The 24,812-nt window shown below is 36.4% G+C and overlaps 3 protein-coding genes and 1 pseudogene across 6 annotated transcripts; all 4 read right to left on the bottom strand.

Annotated features, from left to right (window-relative positions):
• Positions 1-125: 125 nt before the first annotated feature.
• LOC141829484 (polycomb group protein EMF2B-like) lies at positions 126-15,302 on the bottom strand. 4 transcript variants are annotated; one of them, XM_074716969.1, is made up of 22 exons: positions 15,191-15,302; positions 13,277-13,484; positions 12,945-13,110; positions 12,738-12,793; positions 12,124-12,238; positions 11,887-12,046; positions 11,694-11,762; positions 10,047-10,183; positions 9,367-9,426; positions 9,166-9,284; positions 7,680-7,744; positions 4,991-5,043; positions 4,862-4,915; positions 4,704-4,763; positions 4,084-4,130; positions 3,770-3,972; positions 3,412-3,700; positions 3,231-3,279; positions 1,925-2,008; positions 1,754-1,833; positions 909-998; positions 126-580 (listed from the first exon to the last, which is right to left on the bottom strand). In XM_074716969.1, the coding sequence occupies exons 2-22, from the start codon at positions 13,309-13,311 to the stop codon at positions 457-459; spliced, it is 2,115 nt and encodes a 704-aa protein (XP_074573070.1). In that variant the 5' UTR covers positions 13,312-13,484; positions 15,191-15,302; the 3' UTR covers positions 126-456. The 4 variants fall into 4 exon arrangements, 3 of the variants coding, with proteins under 3 accessions (XP_074573070.1, XP_074573088.1, XP_074573079.1); XM_074716987.1 differs by having other exon boundaries at positions 3,412-3,679; XR_012601886.1 differs by having other exon boundaries at positions 530-580; positions 1,925-1,998.
• Positions 15,303-15,765: 463 nt separating this feature from the next.
• LOC141844353 (transcription factor bHLH61-like) lies at positions 15,766-17,383 on the bottom strand (annotated as a pseudogene).
• Positions 17,384-18,261: 878 nt separating this feature from the next.
• On the bottom strand, positions 18,262-18,921 carry LOC141811418 (uncharacterized). The gene is made up of 2 exons (XM_074699466.1): positions 18,733-18,921; positions 18,262-18,650 (listed from the first exon to the last, which is right to left on the bottom strand). The coding sequence occupies exons 1-2, from the start codon at positions 18,919-18,921 to the stop codon at positions 18,525-18,527; spliced, it is 315 nt and encodes a 104-aa protein (XP_074555567.1). The 3' UTR covers positions 18,262-18,524.
• A 1,638-nt stretch (positions 18,922-20,559) lies between these two features.
• On the bottom strand, positions 20,560-23,439 carry LOC141829708 (amino acid permease 4-like). Its single transcript, XM_074717239.1, has 8 exons — positions 23,427-23,439; positions 23,298-23,369; positions 23,044-23,176; positions 22,686-22,919; positions 22,281-22,589; positions 21,697-21,854; positions 21,371-21,598; positions 20,560-21,270 (listed from the first exon to the last, which is right to left on the bottom strand). The coding sequence occupies exons 2-8, from the start codon at positions 23,343-23,345 to the stop codon at positions 20,842-20,844; spliced, it is 1,539 nt and encodes a 512-aa protein (XP_074573340.1). The 5' UTR covers positions 23,346-23,369; positions 23,427-23,439; the 3' UTR covers positions 20,560-20,841.
• Between the last annotated feature and the right edge of the window lie 1,373 nt (positions 23,440-24,812).

Genomic DNA, 24,812 nt, shown 5'->3' with positions numbered 1-24,812 from the left:
TATCAAGACGCAATCAATAATTATTCATCTAAAACTGTAAAAGAAAAAAAGTCAAACTATACACGTAATTCTGAAAACAAAAAAAAAAAAAAGATCACAAGTATAACTCAACTAAAGTTCCAGGCTTAAACAGCAGCAATCGTGAACTATAATTGATAAAAGCAAAAGAGAATAAAATGCATTGACAGATTCATGAATCGAATTTGACCGTCTCAGAATATATGAACAAACTTGACAATGCGGCCTTAAACAGGCATTTTACTCCCCCAACTCACACAATCTACAGTTGAAGACGATAATACCCCCAATAAATTACCCAAAACTAAAAAAATGATATCTAGGAAACCTACTCAAAAAATGGTGGTTGCAATGGTGAGGGTATAATGTGCTTGTTCCAAGTTGTTCTGGTTCCTTTACCAGTCGCCCAACCTAACATGGGCCAAGGGTTCGTGCAAATCAACTTTGTTTGGGGCCTGAGCCCTCATTTTGAAATCGCTCGAGTATTAGGTTACAATTGTTCATGGTTCGAGCATCCAAAAGACTATGATTCCAGAGTTTGACCATAAACAACTTCCAGCACCTGCATGCCACAAATGAAAATGTCATAGTTAAGATAACATCACAGCCAGGGTTGTTGAAAATTTGCTACGGAGACTTAACAACTGCAAAATGAAACAATGGTTATGAAAACCCTTCCATTAGGAATTTTTATTAAATGACAAGAATTCAAAATGTCTTGAAAACTCAGAGTCATGGCATTTATAACTTCAAAATGAAGTCTGAAGAAAATGACAATGTAGTTTGAGCTGAACCAATGTTTATCGCATGCAACAAACAGAAGGAACAGAAGCAAGTTCGTGTAGTCGTGTCTGACTAATATTTAGCACTATCAATTTAAAGAACAATACCGCATTAAAGCAGGGGACTGCATAAGATCTTGCCCATGAAGCTGGGAGAATGCTTCACATGCCCATGGAACGTGACCATCAGCAAGGACACTGCAAAAACACCATATAATAGTTATCTTAGAAATCAAGTCTACACAATGCAAACATCAAATTGTTCTTCACACACACATAGGTGATGGTATGCTGCACACTTTATACTGCACATCCCATGAGCATCTAATATTAAATTTTTTTAAAATTTTTTTTTTAGAGTTTAGGAGTTAGGATATAATATTTAGAATTTAGGATATAGTATTTCGGCTAAAGAAAGTGAAAATTGAAAAGAAAAAAAAAGTGCAACATATCATTCTTATATATATAAATACTGTGCCAACCTGCAATCAAGTGGCCTATCTTTATACCGTCCAATAACTAGACACCACCACGGATATCTTCTTGCAGATTGCAATAACTGGAGACATGACTCCATATTCAAAGTGAAATAAGTTTCACCGTCTCTTTGCCTTAACTGATTAATTCTCTTGTCTGAATGAGCTCAAAACCCTCACCTCCGAATCAAATCACATTTTAAAGTTCAGATTTGTTTTTCAGGTAATGCACATTCGATTTGTAACCCGAATGTTCAGAAATGGTAGCCATGATACTTACAAATATTCATAAAATGCAAAGGTAAAACACATTCGATTATCTCCTTAAAGGATCCAAAATGACTTTTCCATCTGAGAACTATACAATTAATCAAACATACTAATAATGACAAAAACAAATGTCTTTTTTCATTTAAAAAAAAAGGCAATATTGCAATGAACATTAGTTGGTCAAAGAAAAGCTGAAAAGGGAATTACCGTTGCTTCCGGACAAAAGAATTCCATAAATGCATTATTTGTTTTTCATCCCTAGTAACATCCACAAAATCATCAAGCATCTGCATCATGGAAATGTTAGATTTTGAAGTACAATAAATAAATGAACAAGAATTCACAAGGAAGGACAGTTATTCAGTTGAGACAATATACCCTTCTATCTTCAAAGTCTGCAATGTCATCATCAACTTCATCTTCACTATCCCAATCTGAAAATACTTGCTCCACTGCCATTGGCTTCAATATAAACAATTACAACACAATTTTACAAACTTGAATAGACTAAGTAATGGAAAGAAATGAAAATTATAGAAAAAAAGTGAAAATCCTTGTGAAAGTTACTGAAATCTTAACTGATTCTATATTACAAAATCTTCTACATGTTTGTTACTGTGTTAGCTCCCATAAAATTAGTCCTCAAACAAATGGTTAAGTGGACAAAACAGAGGTTCGTCACCTAAAAGCACACATATCAAGTAAAAATTAACACTTTAAATAATCGAGCATTATCCAGAGGATCAAGTGACGTGCTAGAACATCTTAGAAATACAAGTTAGTGTACAAAAACCACAAGCATATATCCCAACTATTTGAGGTCAAGTAGCATACATTCTATCCCTCCATTTACCACTATGTACATCTCTAGAAAATAATACTCAATACATTCTATACTTTTTTCCTTTATATTGATAAAAGTTTGCTCAGGTCACTCTTTGCCACTCACATCATAAACTCTAATTTACTAAACTTGCCTATGGAATCTATTAAGTCCATACTATATTTGATTTTGTTTTACCTCATATTATTATTGAATGCAAGAATAATAGCGTTGTTGTTTTATCTCATGGTAAAGTTCAATAATTTATCTCAATTTTCTTATTTGTACCTGCCAACGTTAGTAATTTTTACTGCCCAGTAATTTGCTGCATAAGCATAGTTGGACAGACCACCATCATACAAAATTTTTTAGGCATGAAGAAGCTTGGGCAACTCATTAAATTAAATAAAGAGTTTATTAATGTTCGTGAACAAAAATTGTGATCTGTTCACGAACAATGTTCATGAACAAAGCTTATGAACCATATTCATTTATCAAACTTGCAAATAAACAAAAAGGTCTTAAAACAAACAAACAAGCTTACTATCCAACTAAACAATCTTAAAAATATAGAAGTTTCAAACACTCAATGAAGCTCAAATTAAGAGTTTAATAACATCTAAAAGAAACAAGCTCAAGTCAAGCTTGAACAGCTTCGGCAGCTTAGTTTATTTTAGGCTCAAGTTGGCTTGGCTTGGCTTGGCAGTTACCAATCAAACAAGCTCAAACAAAACAAAGCTTGGTTTGACTTGGCTCATTTATTGCCTTAATTCTCGTCAAAAACATGAGTAATATCTCAGTAATCTCCTGAAAACACGCATGCATGCAACAATTCAAGGAAAGAAAGATACAGTGAATCACCTGAGCTCTGTGGGAATGAAAGAACTGCCTCTTTTGGAGAAGTGCACGACTGTCAAATGAGAAATTTTGGTTGTTATCAAAGGAAACATATTATAGAAACTAATGTAGCACACATAAAATTTCATGTCCCTCAAAAGACTGCTTTTCTACCAGTGCAAATTAGAATGAGATGGAAACTAACTTTCTTGGATCAGCCCGTTCATCAGATATCTTCCGTGTCTTAGCAAACTGCAGCATACTTTGTGAAGCTAAATTTGTTGCAGATGCTTGTTGGGTGAATTCATTACTGGTAGAAGCTTGATTTATAGATGCACAAATGCCTATGGTGTCAGGGCTAGGTAGTACATGTCGTGTGCACTCTTCAGCATGGCAATGTTGTGAACTGATTTCAGATTTATGCCTCATAAAGTGAGCCTCATGTAGTAGTGATTTACAGCTCTTTCCTCCATCTTTGAAAGAGGTATCAATGGCTAGTAACAGAAACGAAATTCTATGTATTTACTACTTAAATGTGTTAACAAAAATTGAACTCGGCATACCATTAAACCCATTTGTAAGTGAACCATCTGTCAAAGATGCATAAGGCCTTTGAGAGTAACATATGCCATTGTCTTTGTTATCATATTCTTTACGAGAACCTGCCAGTGATCCTTCAGGTGAACCTGCTTCCAGAACATGTGGATGCACATGACTTGCTGTCTGAACATTATTCTTTGATCTTCTACACCTCTTGAAGTTTGAGCTGCCATTTCATTTTTTATTTTATTTTATTTTACTTTCAGTTCAACAAATCCTATTACTTTAAAAAAAGTGCAAAGACCGATAAGAACCAAAGTATAATAAACAAGATTACCGGTAGAAAAATGTTTGCAGCCTTGGATCATTTCCATCTGATGCAACCTGGCACATCACATAAATTAGAAAACAAGTTAGATACAATTTCCTGATTTTAGACACAAAATCAACAACATGATGAACCTAGTAAAAAATCAGGCAAAAATTCCCTAAATCAACAATAGCCACTTTTGCAAAGTAAAACTTAGGATATTTCCTCTAGTTATCTACCTAAACAAAATGATGGACAAATCCAATTATATGACGTAGATCTTCAACACCTTTGAACCAATATCAACAAAAAAGCCTTGTTCCTAACTATTTACATTTACGAGTTATCTAGAACTTTGAAACATATTTGAGGCTAATTATTCCTGCAAATATTTATTACAATGTCAGTTTAAAACTAAATCGAACCAACATTTACTCAGGGCACCATAAACTATAAATCCCAAGTTCTTGTAACTTAGACCCAACATGCTATCTATGCTCCGCGTAGCACTAGTCTAGAAATATAGTTGTTCATATGTTGGATGAAGTGATTTAGGTGCAGCAAGGCCCTTGATCAACACCAATGATGTTAACAGAAGAAGTATAACCACACAACTTCAAGGAAAGGTATGTATAACTAAATCTAACCTCAAAGCTCCATATATCAGTTCGCACAGAAACATTCACAGCTTGATACTCCTCGGTTACCTGAAGAAAGGTCAACCAGTCAATATATGTTGCTTGACTCAATCCATATCTATGGAGAGAGAGAGAGAGAGAGAGAGAGATTCCAAAAGCTTACAGACCCAGAACTCAAAATTGAATAGGTCATGAGAAGAGTTTAAGTGATATGTCAGACCCTGTAGGAAAACACTATCGCACATGAAACCAAGCAGTCAAAAACAATACAGAATCAATAAAAGCGTGCACATTACCTTAAAGCTGGCACACTTCACTAAACAAAAAGGACAAGAGAAGTCTTCCGTGACTGTTATTTAGGGTAGAGAAGGTCAAAACATGAAATGAATTGAAAGAGATGCAACTAACAGTAAGTTGAGGTTTGGAAGTTAGAAAAATTACATGAGCTAGAAATACACTATTCAGGACTATGCCTGTAACAAAATGAAACAAGATGCAAAGAAACAAAAACTACAAACATTTTACAAGCCCTTCATTGAACCAAATTTCGGATACTGATAGGACTTTATGCATTAGTTAGTTAGAATGTATGATTCCATCATCCAAACAAGCACCAGTGACACGCATGGGCCAATAGCATTGATTTACACTTTTCATTATTTATTAAATAAAACTTATGTATATTGGCCCGATATATCATCTAATAATTAAGCCACAATCTTAAAGCTTGGCGAGAACATTATCTCAACCAAAAAGGAGAATCTACAAAAAAAAAAACTTCCAATTGTTATAAAGAATTCTTGAAATAAAGAGGAAAATATGAAAAACATCTGAGGAAGCAAATTACATATGCTAAAAGGTTGGTGTTCAATACAAGGACATTAAATGGGCCTAATCTAAATTTGAGAATTACTAACCTAACCCCATTAAATAACTAAAATAAAATCATGGGCATGAAGAGCATGAAAGGATGGGGAGATATCAAAGGGAACTTATATCTCAACAATTAGACTGAGACATTAAATGCATAGAATGTTTTCATATAAAAGTTAATGAAGAAACTAGTCTAAGAAAATCTAACTACTAAACCTTTATGATTAACTAAGTAATGCGTCATTCCCTCTCCCAAATTCCATAAGCCAAACTTGATTCTAACCAGTTAAATTGCAGACAGTGTGGGCCCAGCCATTGAAATAAAATATAGTTCTTGAATGGATGGGGTGAAGAATCTCTCACTTCTGATGTTAAAGGAGAAGAGTCATTCTTTCTTTCCAACATACTTTTTCATAAGTCATTATCTTTCTTTCCAGCATCTTTATTCTTCTTTAGGAATAACTTAATATATATAAAACATACATATGGACGTACATGTGAATGTGATTTAAATAGAATGATTGATCTTATTGCAAATAATATATAAATTTTAATATGCCTATGTTTCATATGAGTTAACATAAAATATATTTTTTTTATTATTTGGCCTAACCTGAACCAAACCGGAAGTTCAACATGATTGGGAAATCTTATAGTTTTTTATTTGGCTTGGTTGTGTTTTGAAAAATTATAAAGCCAAATAAGTTCAGTTTTGTTCGAAAACCATTTAACAAATCAAAAACTCAACTGTGTTCAGCCCTCTTCATGGGCCTCTTTTTTAGTCAGAAGGTGCAATGTTATGAATGGAGGAGGATCGGAGTAAGTGCACAGAACCCAAAGCACGGATCATAACTGGTGGCAAACTCAAGCATGCATGGCAGGGAGATGTAAAAGATGGTGGTACGATGCCCCATCTCCATGAAGGAGATCAGCAGCAATGGCTTAAAGTTTGTGGAGATTCAACCTGATGATGGTAGGCATCAAAGAAGATGATGGATTTAATGATTTTGATAAAATGTCACTAACAAAGAAGACAATGGAAAAAGATGAGTTCTACATGTAGTATACAGGGAAGAAGCACAGAGAGGCGTCTATGGACAGCCAGGAATCGACAGTGACACCACGATAGGATTCTGGTGGTTCAACGTGGATTGAGTTGGTCTTATAAACCAAGGTTTATTGGAGATGATGGGTAAATGTCAAGGGTGGTTGAGAAGAGAAAAAATAGGGTATGGAGGAGAAAATTAGAGAGGTCATGGGAGGAGAACAATAGAGGAGAGATCAACTGGGGAAAATTTGAGAATAACTAGGTAGAGGAGAAGAGGAATGGAGAAGCACAAAAATACCAAGGTAATCGGGTAAAATGATGGAAAGTGGAGGAAAAGAAGAGAGCTGGAGAAGACAAAAGGAGGGTCCCAGGGGAAGAGGAAGAGAGAGAGGAAGAGGAAGAGAACGAGAAAGAGCAAAGTAAGATAAACAGGAAGATTCTTGCAAAAAAAACAAAACAAAATTTTATTTTAGATCAATATTGTTTGCATCTACATATTACATTAGCTTATACGACTGCATAGCTATTGGTACATTATATTGCAACTGGATTTCAAGATACCCATTTAACCTATGGCAATCTGAAAGCAAATAGAATTGATGTGTTAATTTATGTAGTAACTCAAAAAGAATAGGAATCTAATAAATAAGAAAGAGAAAATGTAAGAGTTTATGGTGCTCAACTCAGAGTCTAAGATGGCTATTTAGTATGGTTGCATAATTGGTCAATTCAATAGCCACAAGAGCGAATGACATTTTCTAACATAGCACTTCAATCCGCAAAGATAGAACTTTGTATTTCGACAAAGAATTTATACTATCAAGAAGAATTATAAACTTGTCATGACAGTAAAGCTAACATACAAAACAAGACTGAGTTAGATAGACAACATTTTAGAGAACATACTTAATATATGAACATCAACTAAAATAGATTAGAAATTCATCCTAGTTAATAATTCTTGTTAATAATAAGCAGCAAAGAAACAAAAGGAGAATATGTTTACTATTTAGAACTGGACTTGTGGAGTGTTACAAAATAGATCAAAAAGTGAAGCTGATCACCTTCAGTCTTTTGCAGCAAGTTGTTGTAGTATCTGTAGTTAAAAAGAACATTCCCTTTTCTCAATCTACAAAGTGAGGGGGGAAACTAATTAAGAAAGAAAAAGTAGCAGGAAACTAGAAAAAAAAACTTCCAGAAAAAAGAACCGAGAGACATGAGATATGATGATTGGCATGAGCCTATGAACTATGAGGCAAAGACAAACGCTAATGCTATTCAAAATTAGACATTAATGTGTCAATAATTATATTCTGTTAAAATACAGAAAGATATTTCTTATTACCAAAATTGTTAGTTATCACTAAAAGATATTTCTTATTTATGATTTATGTATAAAAATTAAAATAAATCATGCATTATACGTATTATGCTTCATAACAAAATATAAAAATATATTAGATTGTCAAAACTGATATCAAAGCTTAAATAAAGGCTTGATAACTATATCGAAGATGTGCATCACATTAACAATATTAACCAATAATTCACGCATCAACATGAAATACTTCAATTAGCACAATCTAATATTGTATCTAACATTCAAATGAAAAGGTACAGTTGTGCACTATATTTGATGTTTTTCACAGTTATTCAATGTATGATAAAGGATTTTAGTCAAAAAAAAGGTTCCCACATTATTGAAGACTATGGCTTTGATCATGAATAATAGCAAGCAATTACCAAGGGCAAGTTAAGGCCCAAACAGATGGCCAGACATTGAACCAAATAATGTGAGTTGCATGATCCATGAAAATTTTGTGTTTCCTGTTTACGGTTCTCATTTTCCAGGAAAAAATTGGAAATTAAAAAGAAAAATAAAAAATATTTGTCACCGATGCTTTAACATTATCATGTAATAAAATTTATTTTTTTGAACAGAAAATGCTTGATCTTCTCCAAAACTAAGAAAAAAAATTACTATGAAAACAAATTGGAAAATATATATACAAAAAAAAGGAAATGTAAACAAACAACAGTGAACTGTTTCCATACATTCTTGTAAGATGTGATTTTTTCCTGAATGAAATGCCAACTAAATAGCCTAGCCTAGCAAGGCTGTGCTTAATAGTGATGCAAGAGGATGTATAAGGCTTAAAATTCAGGATCAATTGGCTTTTGTAGACACTGCACCTTCAAGCCGAGTAGGAGTATGAAACCTATAAATGACCAAAAAGAGATACTAACCATGTAGCTATAAGATACGTCAAAAGAAAGAATCTAGAACATCAAATTAATACGATACAGTTCTTCTCATATATTAAATTACAAACACACTCCAGATATTTACGTATGCATGGGCTAACAATAACATAAGAAAATTAAAAATGCCAATTAGCAGAACAAAGTTGTAAGTGTTGCAACATATCAAAGCCAGCATGAGAAACACTTCAGTGTTATGCAAAAAAAAAAAACCAAGAAACGGATTAAGAGGTATATAGGACCCAAAAAGAAACTATTACTAATTGTGGTATAACAAGCCATAACAACCTGATGATGTGAGGTAATGATGATGTTGGAATATCGTCATATGAGTAAAGATCATAAGGAGAAATTTCACTTGCTCCCACTTCTTGAGCAGATATGCTGACTTGGACTTGACAAGCACTCTTAAATGAAAGAAATAAGCTATTAATGCAAGAGATTTACAGTTCAAACTAAACAAGTAATTATATAAGAGCATGAACTTACAGCAGAATCCATATTTTGAGTTTGAAAAAATATGCAGTGATGGCTTTCCAGGTATTTTGGCTGCAAATACCAAAGGTTTCAGTGTATATATGAAACTAATAAAAAAAAAGCATGATAGAAAAATTTTACAAGAAACAATAGCATAGAACTCAGTTCTTTTAAGTAATGTAATACTAAATAGATTGTAATGTCAATATATAGATATTAAATGTTAATTCAAAAATTGGATACTAAATAATCTAACTTGATCAACACAATGCATAGAACAAAAGAAAATAACCTTACAGATTCTTTCTTCTTGTTTCTTAATAATAACAATTCATCTTTTGTTGATCATATATTTTAAAAGCAATTTTCCACTTTTATTATTTTCTTAAACCAAAATTATCATTTTTCCGATTTCAAACCTACTGGTCCAACAGATCCAATATGGCTGATATTTAGATATTATGACCAACCGCCATGGAATGATATTGATTCCACGAGCTATGTTGCATGATACCATAAACAATGTTCTTGGAAAAGTTGATTGTGTAAATATCTATGATAGAGATGGATTACTCATGTCCAAATCATATTGGCTTAGCTAAGTTAACCTAAGCTATATCCATCATAAGCAATAGAACAATGAAGAACAAGTCAGAATGATATTTTTCAGCACAATATCATGCTTTGCATACCTGCAGAATGCTTGGCTTCATAGAAACAGCTGAAAGCATATCCACTTGGTGTCCTAAGCTCAAAGTCACAGACTTCTCCATGGATAAACAAAGTGAATTAACTGCTATTTTTCCCCAGAGGCACTTTCCTTCACATTCTGATAGTGGGACAGGAAATAACATTTAATTGCTTTAGGTGATAAATAGAGAAGTTACATTACTTAAAGACAATAACAGGAATTAATATCTATGTGGTCAATATCATATTTTGTCCCATGGTTATCCTCTTTTGAAAAGTCCAACCACAAAAACTAACATAAAAAAGAGGAAAGGAGTATTTGAGAGAAATATGTAGGCGTGTATCAGCTCCCAGAAAATTGGCAGTTTACATTGAAAGATGAATGCTACTAGACTCCTTCTCGGAACAAATTCCCCTTTCTCATTCAACCTTTCCTTTTACTAGGAGAAGTTTCATCAGTTTAGATAATCTTTCTGTGCAAACAGATCTTGATCTTGATAAAGAAGAGATTAAAGGTGCCGCATTTTCCACTATGCAATACATGTGAACATCTTACCGGTTAATTGAAAATTGTAAGAGTGCATTCAACAGCATAACATTTACTACAGTCTAAACATAACCCCATATAAGACTCATCCATGATATTCCACCTAACGAGCTAACAAACAAAAAGGGATTCTACGAGAAGACCCAAGAAAATTCCAACCATGCGGCCCTTTAGTTGAACACCTTATGATATTATATAAGATAGTTGTCGGGTAGCAGAAAAGAGAGGATTGTTCAACAATATCTCACCAATTAATCACGTTGTAAATTTTCAGTAACTAACTTCATGAGATGTTGCAAATATAAATGTGATAATGCTTGGAATTGGCTTTAATTGTAAGTCACTTTCGAGGTACAAAGGGAGTCAAAATCAATTTACAAATATGAAACGTTTGTAGATCGTGTTGCTATGCACCAAGCTTCCAAAACCAAACTATTTCATTAAAATGACAACAGCCTAAGGCAAAAATTCACAAGACCATTTTGACAGTCTAAAGTTACTTAGTATTGAAGAAATGATAGAGAAAAGATTCTATGAACAAAGTCAAATTATTAGGAAGAAAAAATAATGAATAATACAAGCTGAAAGGAACTCATAAAATGATTAGTTGCTTCATGTTTCATAAGCAATTAGAAAACAGAATCTAACAAAATTTTAAAAAGCAATTATGATAATCTAGAAAACACTCAACCCACTAATCCTTCAAACTTTTGGTTTTAAAAGACCAACAAACTGGACACGTCAGAAAACCTAAATAGAGTAATTAAATTTCTTAGCGAAGTACAATATCATCAGCCTGCTAACAAGCTTTTCTCTGTTCTTGAGATCAACTATGCCATTACACACTATCTTATGATTTGCAGGAAACTCCTGCTAGTTGCTGAGTTCACAAGGAAGCAACCTAAACTTTCACCCCTCGTTCTAAGGAAGAATGTCGGTTCTGAGTAACATTCTTATACCAGTAACTTTTTATTGGACATCTCAAATTACTTGTTCAGTTAAATTTGACAGATCAACATAAGTGATCTGCATGAGAACAATGCCCACACATTATTCTTGACAAAGCAAGAATCATATGATCCTGCAAGTAATTGTGCCTTACTGAGAAAAGAGGGCCATTCTTCACTATTTTTTGACAAATGATATTCACCACAGCCACCATTTGATTCCCCTGAAAGATTAAAAAAAAAAATCATTTGAAGAAGCACAGATCTTGATAAATTGAACGTAACCAGTCAACTAAACAAAAGGATAAACACGCAGATGTATGTGTCTGGATCAAATAAGCAACCAACCCTTGCTGATAATGATAATATCAAGATTGTTAACTCTTGCATCAGATGTCAGTTTCTTAATCTCTGGAACCAAAAAGCTGGCTTCAGCTTCATCCTTGTTCCCAAACTTGGCAAAATTAGTTAGCACACAAGGACGGCTCAATCGGTACATTGAAGAGTGCTGTTGACCACAACATCAGGAATAGTTCAGCATTTAACACAAACAGAAACTTAAAGCAGAGTACAAAGCTTATATACCTCTGCAACTAATGTGTCAGCAATAGGTCTAGCTAATAGTACATAGAGTGGGAACACATGCTGTGGTTCTATCTCAGCATTCAGACTTCCAATCAGAGAAATGTTTATTTGTATTCTACATGAGAGAAGAAATCCGTGTCAGTAAATGTTAAGAGTGGATTAAAATATGTTTCAACCATTTAATTAGCACACCACATCAAAAATACAGTAAAAAAACTCAATAGTGGTATTAAATAATTGCTATTATGGTAGTCAGTTCCCAAAGGAGTTCAACATGTGTAATGCCATTGCAAAAGAAAAAAAAACGCTTCAATATAAATGATAAACACAATAAAAATTAGCATTCACTGGCATGGAAGCCCAATCTATAATCATAGGAAATGAAGATTTAGCATTATCTCAAAGTAGAAAATGGGAATGCTCATGATGATCAATCGAACAGTTGGGTAAAATCTGTTTGTCATTTGTTCTAGAAACAATCTAGACAAGAGCCACAAGATCAGTTTTTGTAGTTCAAACAGCTTCAGAACAACTAGTCAATTGCATAGCGAGAATTATTACAAAAACACATTTCTACTCCTAAAAGGGAAATTACTATATCAGAGAATAAGAACCTCCTTTTGTGCTTAGCCTGTATCTTGTACAGCAACGATCTCTGCAGAAATGAAGGCTGGGAGATAATGGAAACAAAGGTGTTAGCATTTCAGAAATTTTTCATATAAACAGGTTTAAGAATACCTAGTTTATAATATACATCTACACTGAAGAACTAATTCAGAAAGTTCAACTTAATAAAAAGAAAACAAAGATCATGCACTTACATTTTGTATCGCCCTACGTTGAAGTATATTGTAAAGTTCAACTGGTTTACAGTATACAGAAAGACTTTCTTCTGCTGCAAGTTGCTCTTCAGTAGTCAATCGAACTCGAGACTGCTGACGGCACATTTGGTTAGTCCTTGAATGGCTACAACTGAAACCATGATTCCTACAAAAGTAATCAGCATGAAAAGGTTGCTCTTGTTCTTTGGAATTGGTAATATACACGCAGACATAAATTAGTTTTAACAAATTGGTAAAACATAAAAATCAAGATTAGAGCTTGCAAGATCTAGCAAAATTATTATCAAAATCTTTCATAGAGTTAGGCTTACATGGAATCTCGAGCTGCCAAAGGTAAGCCTGGCATTTCGACAGATAAGAGACCAACTACAAGTTTTCACCGCCTTCCACAATCTCACAGAATAAGTGCAGTGACAACCTACTGTGAGCAACATTCACCTGTACTCAATAAACAGAATATGCAGGATTTTTTGTAATTTTATCAATGTTCATGAGTCATTGATATAGGCAGGTTCCTTCCTGAAATGAACAAACAACAAAAAAACATTTTGATACAAGTAGTAAGTGCAAATTAATGCAACAATACACCAAAAAATATTATTTTTCCGCAGAGCATAATAAAGGAATCATCAGTTGTAAACATTTATACGATTCATACATTATGTGATGAGGAAAATATTGGCCTCAACGTTTTGTATCAAATTGTCTGCATTTTGCTGCCAGGTATCAAGAACTTCAAATTTCCAAGCATATAATTACCTATGTCCTTCTCTCCATAAGATATGAAGAAAAGAATGTTAAATTGTGCACGAGAATTAAGGATTATTTTTTCTCTTAACCTTAGATAGAATCACTCTTTTTATCTTGCTCCCTAGGGTTGCTTTTCTCTTAATCTTGGATAGAATTATTCTTTATCCTGCTCCTTCACCATATTTAGTCCTCTATATTTCCATATTTAGTCTTCACCTTCTTTTACATAAACAAATTCAGATGTAATTAAGGACCCAACTGAACGTCTATAACATAGAAAAACACACAATATTGTGACATTAATATATATATATATATATATATATATATATATATATATATATATATATAACAGTTCAATACTTCATATGTTGCCTATTATTGATTTTAATTTAATAAATAAGATTTATTATTTACTAAACCAATAGATATAACACATAAAGTAATGATATGATTCTATCAAATTAAAATCAAATAATATAGATTTATTATTTATACTATCTATTATTAACAATTTGGTATTTTCAGAAAACATTTTATTCATCTGTTTTAAAATTTTTGACCATTTTTGATAGTCTTATATATAAATACTTTGATTAACGAGACAAATGATTGAAGCTTCATTCTGGTTATAGTTTTACTGCATAACACTGGATCATTTAAGAAGTCAGAACTGTTGGAACTGAAGTAACGCCAAATCATGCTTCAGACGAAGAAACTTGGAGTTTTTCATCATAACCAAAGACAACAGTGTGTATTTCAACCAAATGATCAGGAAATGGCAGATCGAAATATGGATATAAGACTAGGCAAGGGAGAAGGAAGACCCGAGCCAGAAAGCTACAAGCTAGCTTTGCATCAAAGCAAGTACCTTGGAGTTGTTTGTTCATAAACACAGAAAATGTGGAAGAATTGGAATTATCAGGTCGTGAGACATAAATTAAGAATATATGACTCGGCAGAGGATAGGAGCCTCGAGCCACCAAGCTACCAGCTAGTTTGCATCAAGGCAAGTACCTTGCACTGCCTCTTGATACTTATAAGCACGCGTTCTGGGCATTGCATGACAAACATTTGCTCTACTCGGGAGCATATATTGCACACTGACTAGGGAAATTAGGTATATACACAAAACTAGCAAAACGTTAACCTAATTTAAGTGCAGATGCACAAGATATATCGCAAGGAAATTTAAAACCAATTCCGAGAAAACCCAATTTAATTAAATAACAAGGGTTTCAAAAGAACAGAAAAACAACTACGAAAGAAGCGGCTCGAAGATTAAACACAATAAAGCTGCATTAATTGAGCCAAGAGAACGAAAATAAGTACAGAAAGGTTAAAAAAAATCAATAGGACGACAAAAAGTTTCAACTTTGTTCACATCTCCATTTAGGAGAACAAGCAAGAAAGATATTATCAAGAAGAGCAGAGAAATCAAAGGGCAAAGGAGGAGAACGGAAGGAAGCAATCACCGTGGAAGATCCGCGTGCCGTCCGCCATCGCAGGTCGACGGCCGTCGTGTGCGATTTCTGGGAGCGATCAAATGGGGAAGGAGGGAGGAAGATGAATTAGGGATTAGAAACTCGCTGGGGTCCGGGCAGAAATAATTGATTTCTGCATCGCACGTAATTATTAAACAGCAGACAGTAAATATATATATTTTTTATAGATGAAACCTGAGGAAGAAGAGGTGGGAAAAGAGTGCCATTTTTTTTTTTACAATTTTACCAGATTATAAATTAATAATTTCATCGACAAAAATATAATATTTAAATTGGCTTTAAAAAGAAAATCATGTTGTTTTTCACCGTAACATATTTGCTAAAATGTCAACTTAAATCTAAATGAATATTAATGAGATCATTGAGTTTTTTTTCAATATAATCAAAATAATAATAATTGGTTTCTCTTGTTTATGAAAAAACCCCACCACCGTTTTGTGTAAATAATAATTCTGATTAATAAGTACCTTGTCTAGAGACCACTTTTCAACAAGATGTAAAACCCTGAAATTGAATAGCCAATTACTTCTTTATTTATGGAAAAATAACTTCACAATAACTTCATTGAATCAGCCAAGTCATTGACATATGTAGCTTCTGATGAACAAATCAAGGACACATCTTTTGCTGAAGATACAGTGCCTCTTCTTCGCAATAAAACACATTTCTGTCTTGTCCTTGTCTCAATCAAAACTTTCTTCCACAGTCTGCTGCCCTGAAAAGTTCTTGCTTAATATCCTCAGAGCTGAATCTTTCCCTGTTCCCGTTGTCCTAGCATTCACAAGCGAGCCATGAAAAGCAAAAATAATTACAATATCATCTCAGTTTTGTAATTTTCTACGAGATTGATTGTTAGTAGTAATTAGCTTCCTCATACATCAGAGCAAGAAGCATGCAAGCCGAAGTCATTGAAGCAGCTCACAACACACTGCTCTACCTCCAACCCCAGTGCCTCCATTGTGCTCAGCGTGGACACCAACAGCCCCGGCTTCATGCCACAGCAAATCCCTATCCTGGTGTCTGCACCTCTCCTTTCGACCTCAAACTGCACGAAGGATCAACCATCGAAAGTGATTAAAATGTAGTAGGAGTTAAGCTGGCCATTAATGTTGCTTTTGATGCGTGCCTTTGGGGAATTTGACGAAGGCACTCGGATGTTGGAGTTGTCGAACTGCAACATGCCCAACAGATCGTTTGCCTGGTTCGGATCCACATCTGCATCTGCTTGCAAGTCCTTGAGCTTCTCCAACAGCTCTTTCATGTAGTCAATGGTGTCCGCCAGAATGGCTGTCCTGTCCATCTACTCGGATGGATCGAAACCAACAGATCAGAAATCTAAATCAACACTCAAAATCATAGTCAATTACTGTGCTCTACCTTGCTAATCTTGGGGACGACGGATCTGAGCATGGAGAGCCTGTCATTGAGCCTCTTCCTCCTCCTCCTTTCAGCCATGAGGTTCTTGGACGGAACACCATCCACCTTCTTCGACTTGCCGTTCCTTCTCTCCAGGCAAGAGCCTAAAACAGGGGCTGAAGGAGCTTGTATTGCCTTTGTGTCGTCTGCCATTTCTTCATGGCTTGGTCTAAGCTTCTTCTGCTCTAAGAAACAGATGTTTGCATGCACCGTGCCCCCTGTTGCAGAGATCGATTGTGGTGGTGCTACTACTGCTGAGAGACCTCCACCTGATGCGACTGGGAAGCAGAGGGAGTCAAAGTTGAGCCCTTTGATCAGCTGCTGATCACAGTAATCAGGTGAAACACTCCAAGTCGAGATCTCTCGCGAGCAGCCTATGTTCCCTTCAGTGGACAAGTTGAGCTCACTCATTCCCACAGGGTAGCTGTCCCAGGCTTCTCTTCTCAGGGCAAGAAGCTCCTCCAAGAAGCTTTCCTCCTCAAACTCCATGACTTTGGGTGTGAGCTTGCACTGACCAAAATGAGTTCTATAAGGACTGCAATATTAATATTTAATATTTTGAGGAACAATTATACCTTGTATTGGATGCGAGCGAATAATAGAGAATAAAGAATGCACAGGGAATGGAAAAGGCATTCGGCACAAGACTGAAATGGAATCACTCTGCAATTTAATAATTTCCATCGTTGCCAGAGATCTGACATCCTTTTCACCGAAATATGTGATCCTAAATGGCAGTTGTTTTATTCTCGTGACAAGGACGAGAAAAAGTTTAGTTAATTATCATAAAAGCGTTAATTAATCACCATACGAACAGAGCCGAACCTAGCTATCATCTTTATTATCATGGCCACCATTAGTGGATTAAAATAACGCCAAGCTATTGCTCCTACCCTCCTCAGGCCTCCCTCTCCCTCTCCCCTCCGCCGACGGCATCGCCTGAGTCGATTCACAGCTCGGCTGCCGAAAATGAAATGGCATACAGCCACTCTTCTTTATGGTTGGCGAACTTTGGCAGGGGCATTTCAACACCCTCTTTCGCATTTGCATGCTGAGAATTCCAAGAAAATTTGTCAGTTGTTCTAAAACAGTTTTGAGATTGCTGCGAGTAGTAATCATGTTTTATACTGTTAATTTTTGTGCTCAACAAATATTTTTACCAAACTGTTTGATTGGATTATGTAACTAAAGTAGTCATTCAAATTTTGCTTTGTGTATATGTGTTTATGTATGGAAGCCTTAAAGTTTTACTTAAGATTGTGCTTGACACATAAATTTGGCTGAACAAAGTCACACTAATTGAACCAGACAAGTAGTAGGTATGCTAGAAAGATTAGGCAAGCCTGGAACACTAAAAGCATCGTATAAAATTGACCTTTTTTTTTTTGCTGAACAAGAAGTCTTGTCGGCGAGTTTAACATATATAAATCATGCCCCAAATAGCGACTGGAAATACGAGAGAAGTTGTATTAAAAGCACGGTTTGCCGAAGAAAAGAAGGAAAAACTTTGGCAGAATTTGGTCCCAACACAAAAGGCATGATTCATGATTTGATGAAATGACAAAGAAGTATAGGTCACAATTGATGATGAAATCTTGGATGATTTCCCCTTGATCGTCGAGATATATACAAAAAGAATTTCTTCTGGTTACCTTCTTGAAAGAAGATCAATTGATTCTCGATAATTTTGAGTTGGTCACACTCATCGTAAATCAAACGAAACTCGCCGTCTTAAACCGACGAACAATTAGATTAGAAGAAGTCTAAATCACGGTAGAGGATCACTATTCCTTCGAAACAAAACTGGTAGCAATCCCACCAAACAATCCAAATGAAAGAAAACAGACGCGAGGCGAAGCCATCCCAAGATCGAAGAACGCCAGGGGAATCACCGATGCGCCGTCACCAGGGTTTCGATGAACCTGAGCCCATCGAATCTCGGAGCGAATTTGTCCTCAGCACCCTTTCTCGACCCCGATCCTGCGGCATCTTTCTTCCTCGACGATCCAGAGCCCTAAACCACAAAACCGTATCATCGATTAATCCATCGAAAAAGATGGTTTCTTGATTTTCTATTCGGTATGGAAGCGGCGTACCTCTTGAGAGGGACGGGTGGAGGAGTCGTCGTGGTGGTTGGAGACCACGGAGGCGAGAGCGGCGGAAGACGCGGCGGCGACGGACGCGGCGAAAGCACCAGCTTTCTTCATTTCCAAGGCGACGAGAACGTGATCGAGGAATCCTTCTCGGAGACGATGTGCGGTGCATTGTCGACCACCACCGGCCATTTTATAGCCTAAAAAAATTGACCCGTGACCTAAAAATTGTACCCAATCGAAATCGGTTTGGGTTCCGAGGCTTGCGCGTGCATCCCACGCAAGAAAGTGAATCGCAGCCGTCGAATTTATTTGTACCAATAACTAAAATATAATATTTTATATTAGTGAAAAATAAATTGACATTTTCAATTGAGCTAAAAAAAATAGAACAGATAGATTTTGGGAGCTTTCGGCGGGTGCGGTCGATTTTGAAGTTGTGGACGCTGTTCCAGGAGGAGAACTTGGGTCCCACTCAGAATCTAGATTTTTTTAATATGCTATTTTTTTATTTTATTTTTGCAGGTTTTGAGTATTTCAATTTTACAAAGGATTATATATAAACATATATGAATGATAACGAGGTGAGGCAGGATAGAGTTTTGATCTTTATCTCTTTTTTTTTTTTAATAGAGGATTTATTTGATATTTCATCCATGGAAGTTGATCACTTTGATAAGTCACTAGTATACATTCACCTATTCAAAATGTACCCCTTCATTTGATGATTATACATCAATACAAATCCACCTCACTTGCATTTCTGATGATGTCACGTATCTATCTGTAATATGGCTATCAATCGCGATTTGGCTTCTCCACGCAAGAAAAAAATCTATTATATGCTGAAGAACCGCCGCCCGGCACCTCATGCGTGACGCTTGCGGCATGCCCGTGGACTGGAATTGCACCTTTATTATGAGGTGTGCTAAACTGATTTGTTGCCCAATTTAAAACGACATGATTTGAGTCGTGGCAACTTGATAAAGGTGGATTTTGTAATACGGATTTGACTTCCTATGAGATTCACGCAGTTCACGTTTGAATCTTGCGGAACAGAGCACCTGACCGGACCAAGCACGGTCAACGTTTAAATTTCCTTCTACTGTTCTTCCCAACTCCCCCAATTCCGAGTTCGCTTCGTTCTCCTATCCAATTGCGGAGACGAGAGAACCAACAACTTTGGATAGGTGTCTTGAATTAAAGCAGTGAAACTGCCAGAGCTTTTGTAATTCTCGCATTCATCGATCTATTCTTGATCAACGGCGATCTTTTTGCTGTTTGTTACCGATTGTTTATGATCTTGCTTTGTTTCCTCTGTTTTATGTAAGCTTCAGTTTGTTCTCTGTTTTCAGGGGGCTTTGGCTGTGACGCTTACCCTATCAAACAATTGTCAGTACACAGTATGCCCAGCTTGCTTTCTAACGCCGGCACAACGCCGTTGTAGACCATCGGCTTCGAGCTGGAGCCTGGAGAGCCCTACGGTCTGGACACGGCCGCTTTGTGGTCCGGCCACTTCTAGGCCGCACCAACTTCCACCACCGAGTCCGTCGACAAATCCACCTGCGGCACCGGCGACTGCGGCTCCGGCCATCCTCGTGGAGTTCACAACCAATGAAATCGGCGGGGTGGATTTCTACGACGTGAGCCTCGTGGATGGGTACAGCCTCCCGATGTTGCTGGTCAACCGGGTTAATCCTTCACGATCAATGTGTGCCCATGTACAGTCTACAGGGACATGGTTGTGATCGGCTTTCTTATTAAACTTCAAAAGTTTTCCCTTATCAGTAGAAACCTCAAACAAATTGAAGTGACTGAGACATGACATAATGTCACTACGAAGTCTTGCTTATAAACCATACATCAACAACCAAGTCTTGCTTATAAACCATACATCAACACCCACCTCTTTAATTAGCTATATTGTTGATGAACCTGCCGTCTGGCTCTCTTTCTTTCTTTCTTTCTTTCTTTCCCAGTTCTTAGAGGCAACTACATCATCTTAGATTTTAATTATAGATTAATAAGATGCTATTTAAAGATACAGATCATTAGCTAAACCAAAGATAAACAAGCATCGCTTGGTGCCATGATATGCAGAATAACCAGTACTTAGTACGTGGACTTGAAGGGCCGATACGACTTTAGGTCGAGTACGACGCCAGCGACGGAGCCGCAGGCGGCAGCGAGGGAGACGAGCAGGCAGGTGAAGCTGAGAATCCGGAGGCCGAGCCAGCGGCCGGTCCAGGGGCGTATCTTCTTCTGGGCAATGTACATCTCGACGGGGAAGTAGACGGTGAGGGGCCAGAATCCGAAGGCGCCGAGGATGCCGACGACGTCGTTGAAGAAGGGCATGAGCATGGAGATGACGGTGGTGAGCACGACGAAGATCGTCCGCCACACCGCCCGGAAGAGGTTGAGCTTGTACGTGTAGCCGGTGCAGGGGACGCGCACCTCGTACTCGTGGGTGATGAACTCACTCTTGTGCCACCGCGACGCGCTCCACTTCTCCACGAACGCAAACAGCGGCTGGCAGAACACCTGCGCAAATCAAACATAATTTACCATTATTGTTGTTAATCTGTAGAAACTAAACATCATAGTTCAATTCGTACGCATTTGATCGTTTATAGCTAGGTACCTGATAAGCTCCGACGAGGTGGATGACAATGGCGAGGTTGGCGATATCCAGAAGCCAATACGGATTGTAGAATCCGAAACCCGTGAGCAGGTTCCCTGGGGCTTCATCACCAAATGCTGCGTAACCCATGCAGCCACAGAGCATGTAGAAGATGGTGGTGATTGTGATGCTGATCGTGCTGGCTTTCTTCATCGTCTTGCTTTCTGCTGGTGGAGATTTGACTGTATCCTAATTAATCGCACAGCAGAGCATAAAAATGAATCAAAACTCGAAACCAGTGCCGTAATCAATATAATTCTAAAGAAGCATATATATAGCTGCTCAACCTGGATCTCGATTAGGATGATGGAGTAAGAGTAAGCGAAGGCAATGTCCCCGAGTGCTTGCAAGTTTCTCCATACCTTCTGGATCGGCGTTACCGTACCTGATTTCGTCACTGTACCTATGCTTATTCCCATAAGGCTGCCCCGGAAACTTCCATTCTCTGTTTTTTTACATGCAAATTAGTTACATGTTTTATAATCTAGCTACATGTGAAATTGTACATGGACCCAAGAAAGATTGGCAGGGAATCATAATATTCAGTATCTGAAAATGCCATCATTTTGGTTTCCTTGTTGTGGCTGTCTATATTGAGTTCCAATAATGTTTTCGTAGTGCTGTTAAAGATATACTACACAGGACCACCATTATCACTTATTGCTTCACGTCAGTAATGGGATGAAGACCTCCCCCCTCCATCCCCTCCATCCCCAATAACTTTTCTGCCAACTTTCCAAAAGAGAGCAATATATGGCACCAACTGTCCAGATTATCTCAAGTTGTTTGGCATATGCTAACTAATTTATTCATACGCATAACTGTAACTAAACACTAGTAACGGTGATGCAGTAGGAGATGTCTAGTGTACCTGCGACTTTAGCGACGCCTAAGGCGAGGCCAACGGTGGAGTACGTGAAGGACATGACGGCGGCCACAATAGACAGCCACCAAACTTGATCAAAATCTGGAATCTGGGAGAACACGATCTCCGTAATCCCAAATATGATCATGTACATGTTGCTGGACATGTGGCAAGGATTCTCCCCTCCACTGGAATGGAAGCAATTGGATCTTTTTATAGCCATCATGCTGATTGAAGCTGCGATCGTGTATCCAATGGCCACACCAAATAGGTTCACATATTGGATTGCTCCACACAGCTTCACTTGTGCTCCTCCTTTTCCGTTTTAAGAAAGTGAAGCATTTCCATTAGGTTAGTTACGTTTCTGATTGATCACCTTGTAGTTAAGTAATGAGATCGATCGGAAGTTACCTAAGTTGGACCGGACAGCATCCATGTAGGTGTAGTTTCTCCGGCCGGTGAGGGGGTCGCCGGTCCTGTAGCAGTTGCACAAGAGATTGGAGGTGTAGAGGATGACGAAGGCGAAGAGGATCATCACCGTTGGTCCGGCAATCCAACCCAATTGGCCGATGGCCCATGCCAGCGAGAGCACTCCTGAGCCGATCACTGCAGTTATTATGTGTGATGTCGCAGTCCACACAGTTCCTGCAGGTACCCAGCCAGAGATTGATCAATTTCTTCAGCAAATATTGTTTTTTAGTAATTAATTGTGAATGTTTAATCAGGTTTGATTGGATTAAACCAAGAAGATATATTAGTTATATATAACCTGTTCGTTTGAGACGTCCGTCGTCGTCGAAGCACTTGGAGTTATACTGGGGATTTAGGCTTTCAGTGTCCTCGTCAATCTTGGGCTGTGCTTCCACTTGCAGATACGCTCTCTGGTTCCGATTCTCATCATTCTTCATCAAATAATCGAATTAAGTGAATAATTCAAACCAAATAGAATTAACATGCATGCACTAATTAAACCTCATTATGTAACTAATAATATACATATCAAACATTGGATATATATCTTACAACACTATCATGAATCCTGGCGGGCAGTGTTCGGCTTCTGGGTAGCATGGTCGATGATGAACACAAGGCACACTGCTAACTCGACTGCAACAATACTTAATCAAGAAATTTGGAGCTCTACTAAAGCAAATGCTGTGAAGGGATGCCCAAAGGAAGGAGGAGTGAGGGGGTGTCTTATAGGCAAAGATGGACAGCCACACATGCTAGCTAGCTCCTTAATTCTCCATATCCTTCCACTACTACTGCCGATCGATGCGTGTTAATTTGTCTGGTAGGCTCAAAGCTAAGAGAGGTGTGGGGGTGTGACGAGCACTACCGATCCACCTCTTCTTCTATCCTTATCAAACATACAGTGAAAAGTTAAATGAATGGCAACGTGCCTCACGCTTGCTCACTGCATCCCCAATCGGCCCTCGCTAAAATACAATAATAAAAATTAAGCGTATATTCATTTGTCTTTATCATCCCTTAAAATGTGTTTTCTGAAATTTTTTCTGATATTAAAATATTTTTATTTTTTATTATGTACGCTCATATATATATGCATATCCATCTTAATAATCTTATCTCTACAACTCTTATCTTTTATTTATGTTGTCAAAGTCATAATTCAATATTTAACTTTGTATAATATAGTAGGTATAATTGTCATTTTATAAAAAAAATTAAAAATCTTAGAAGTATTATATGATCACAAAAAACACATAACACTCTCCGTTAATATTTGAATAATTCTTAAGATATTTTTCAATCATTCCATCATTTTATAAAAATAATTTTTAATACTTAATTAATGCTCTTAGTTACATACAATTTATCATCTCCTATCTTCATTATATCTAATATTGTTAAATTAAATTTCATATTTTATGTTTTTACTTTAATAAATTTAAAATCCTTCTAGTATTTTTCATCAATATTCTAGTTTAATATTTACAACTTCACATGTCTAATCTATCAAATAATATCATTTGCAATATCATAATACCATACTTTGGAGGTATCCAGTAAACTTATTCATAATTAATATAACAAGATAATGACTTAAGTTAATATTTGATTTAACTTTATCATTATAAAAAATACTTTGATTAATCTCTTAAAAATTTTATTTTTATCATTATAATTAATTTAATATATACTATGTTAACACATTTCTTTTCTATAATTTTTTATATAATTTCTTTTGTGATTACTCTATTAATTATGAGTTTTTTTTTAAGTTGACGAATACTTACATATTATTTATGTCTTTAATATTTGTTAATTAATTGTATGAGAAAATATATAATTATTATTATTATTTTTCAAAAATAAATTTAAATTTTTTTAATTTTTTTATTACATTCATGATATAATACATTTTTCTATATTTTTTTATTCATTTATCTTCCACTAACCTCCCCACTAGAGACGGAGATAATTAAGAGCGACGGGTGGGGCCCGCCTGTTTCGTTAAATCACGAACTGTGTGTATAAATGTGTTTGGCCACTTGCGGTGGGAAGAGAAGCAGC

The sequence above is a fragment of the Curcuma longa genome, chromosome 1, assembly GCF_044706935.1.
Source record: "Curcuma longa cultivar G26 ecotype Majalengka, Jawa Barat chromosome 1, ITB_CL_G26_1.1, whole genome shotgun sequence".
In the NCBI taxonomy this organism is placed as follows: Eukaryota; Viridiplantae; Streptophyta; class Magnoliopsida; order Zingiberales; family Zingiberaceae; genus Curcuma; species Curcuma longa.
The sequence above is the reverse complement of the archived record's forward strand: the minus strand, read 5'-3'. Positions and strand labels throughout refer to the sequence as shown.

Coding starts and splice junctions, on each gene's coding strand:
- LOC141829484 (XM_074716969.1), bottom strand. CDS start 13,311: ATGCCAGGCTTACCTTTGGCAGCTCGAGATTCCAT. Junction 12,794..12,944: donor AACGTAGGGCGATACAAAAT/GTAAGTGCATGA, acceptor ATTATCTCCCAG/CCTTCATTTCTGCAGAGATC. Junction 581..908: donor CAGTCCCCTGCTTTAATGCG/GTATTGTTCTTT, acceptor TGTGGCATGCAG/GTGCTGGAAGTTGTTTATGG.
- LOC141811418 (XM_074699466.1), bottom strand. CDS start 18,921: ATGGCCGGTGGTGGTCGACAATGCACCGCACATCGTCTCCGAGAAGGA. Junction 18,651..18,732: donor CCACCCGTCCCTCTCAAGAG/GTACGCCGCTTC, acceptor TTTGTGGTTTAG/GGCTCTGGATCGTCGAGGAA.
- LOC141829708 (XM_074717239.1), bottom strand. CDS start 23,345: ATGCTACCCAGAAGCCGAACACTGCCCGCCAGGATTCATGATAGTGTT. Junction 22,590..22,685: donor TGCTGTCCGGTCCAACTTAG/GTAACTTCCGAT, acceptor AAAACGGAAAAG/GAGGAGCACAAGTGAAGCTG. Junction 21,599..21,696: donor TCATCCTAATCGAGATCCAG/GTTGAGCAGCTA, acceptor GCGATTAATTAG/GATACAGTCAAATCTCCACC.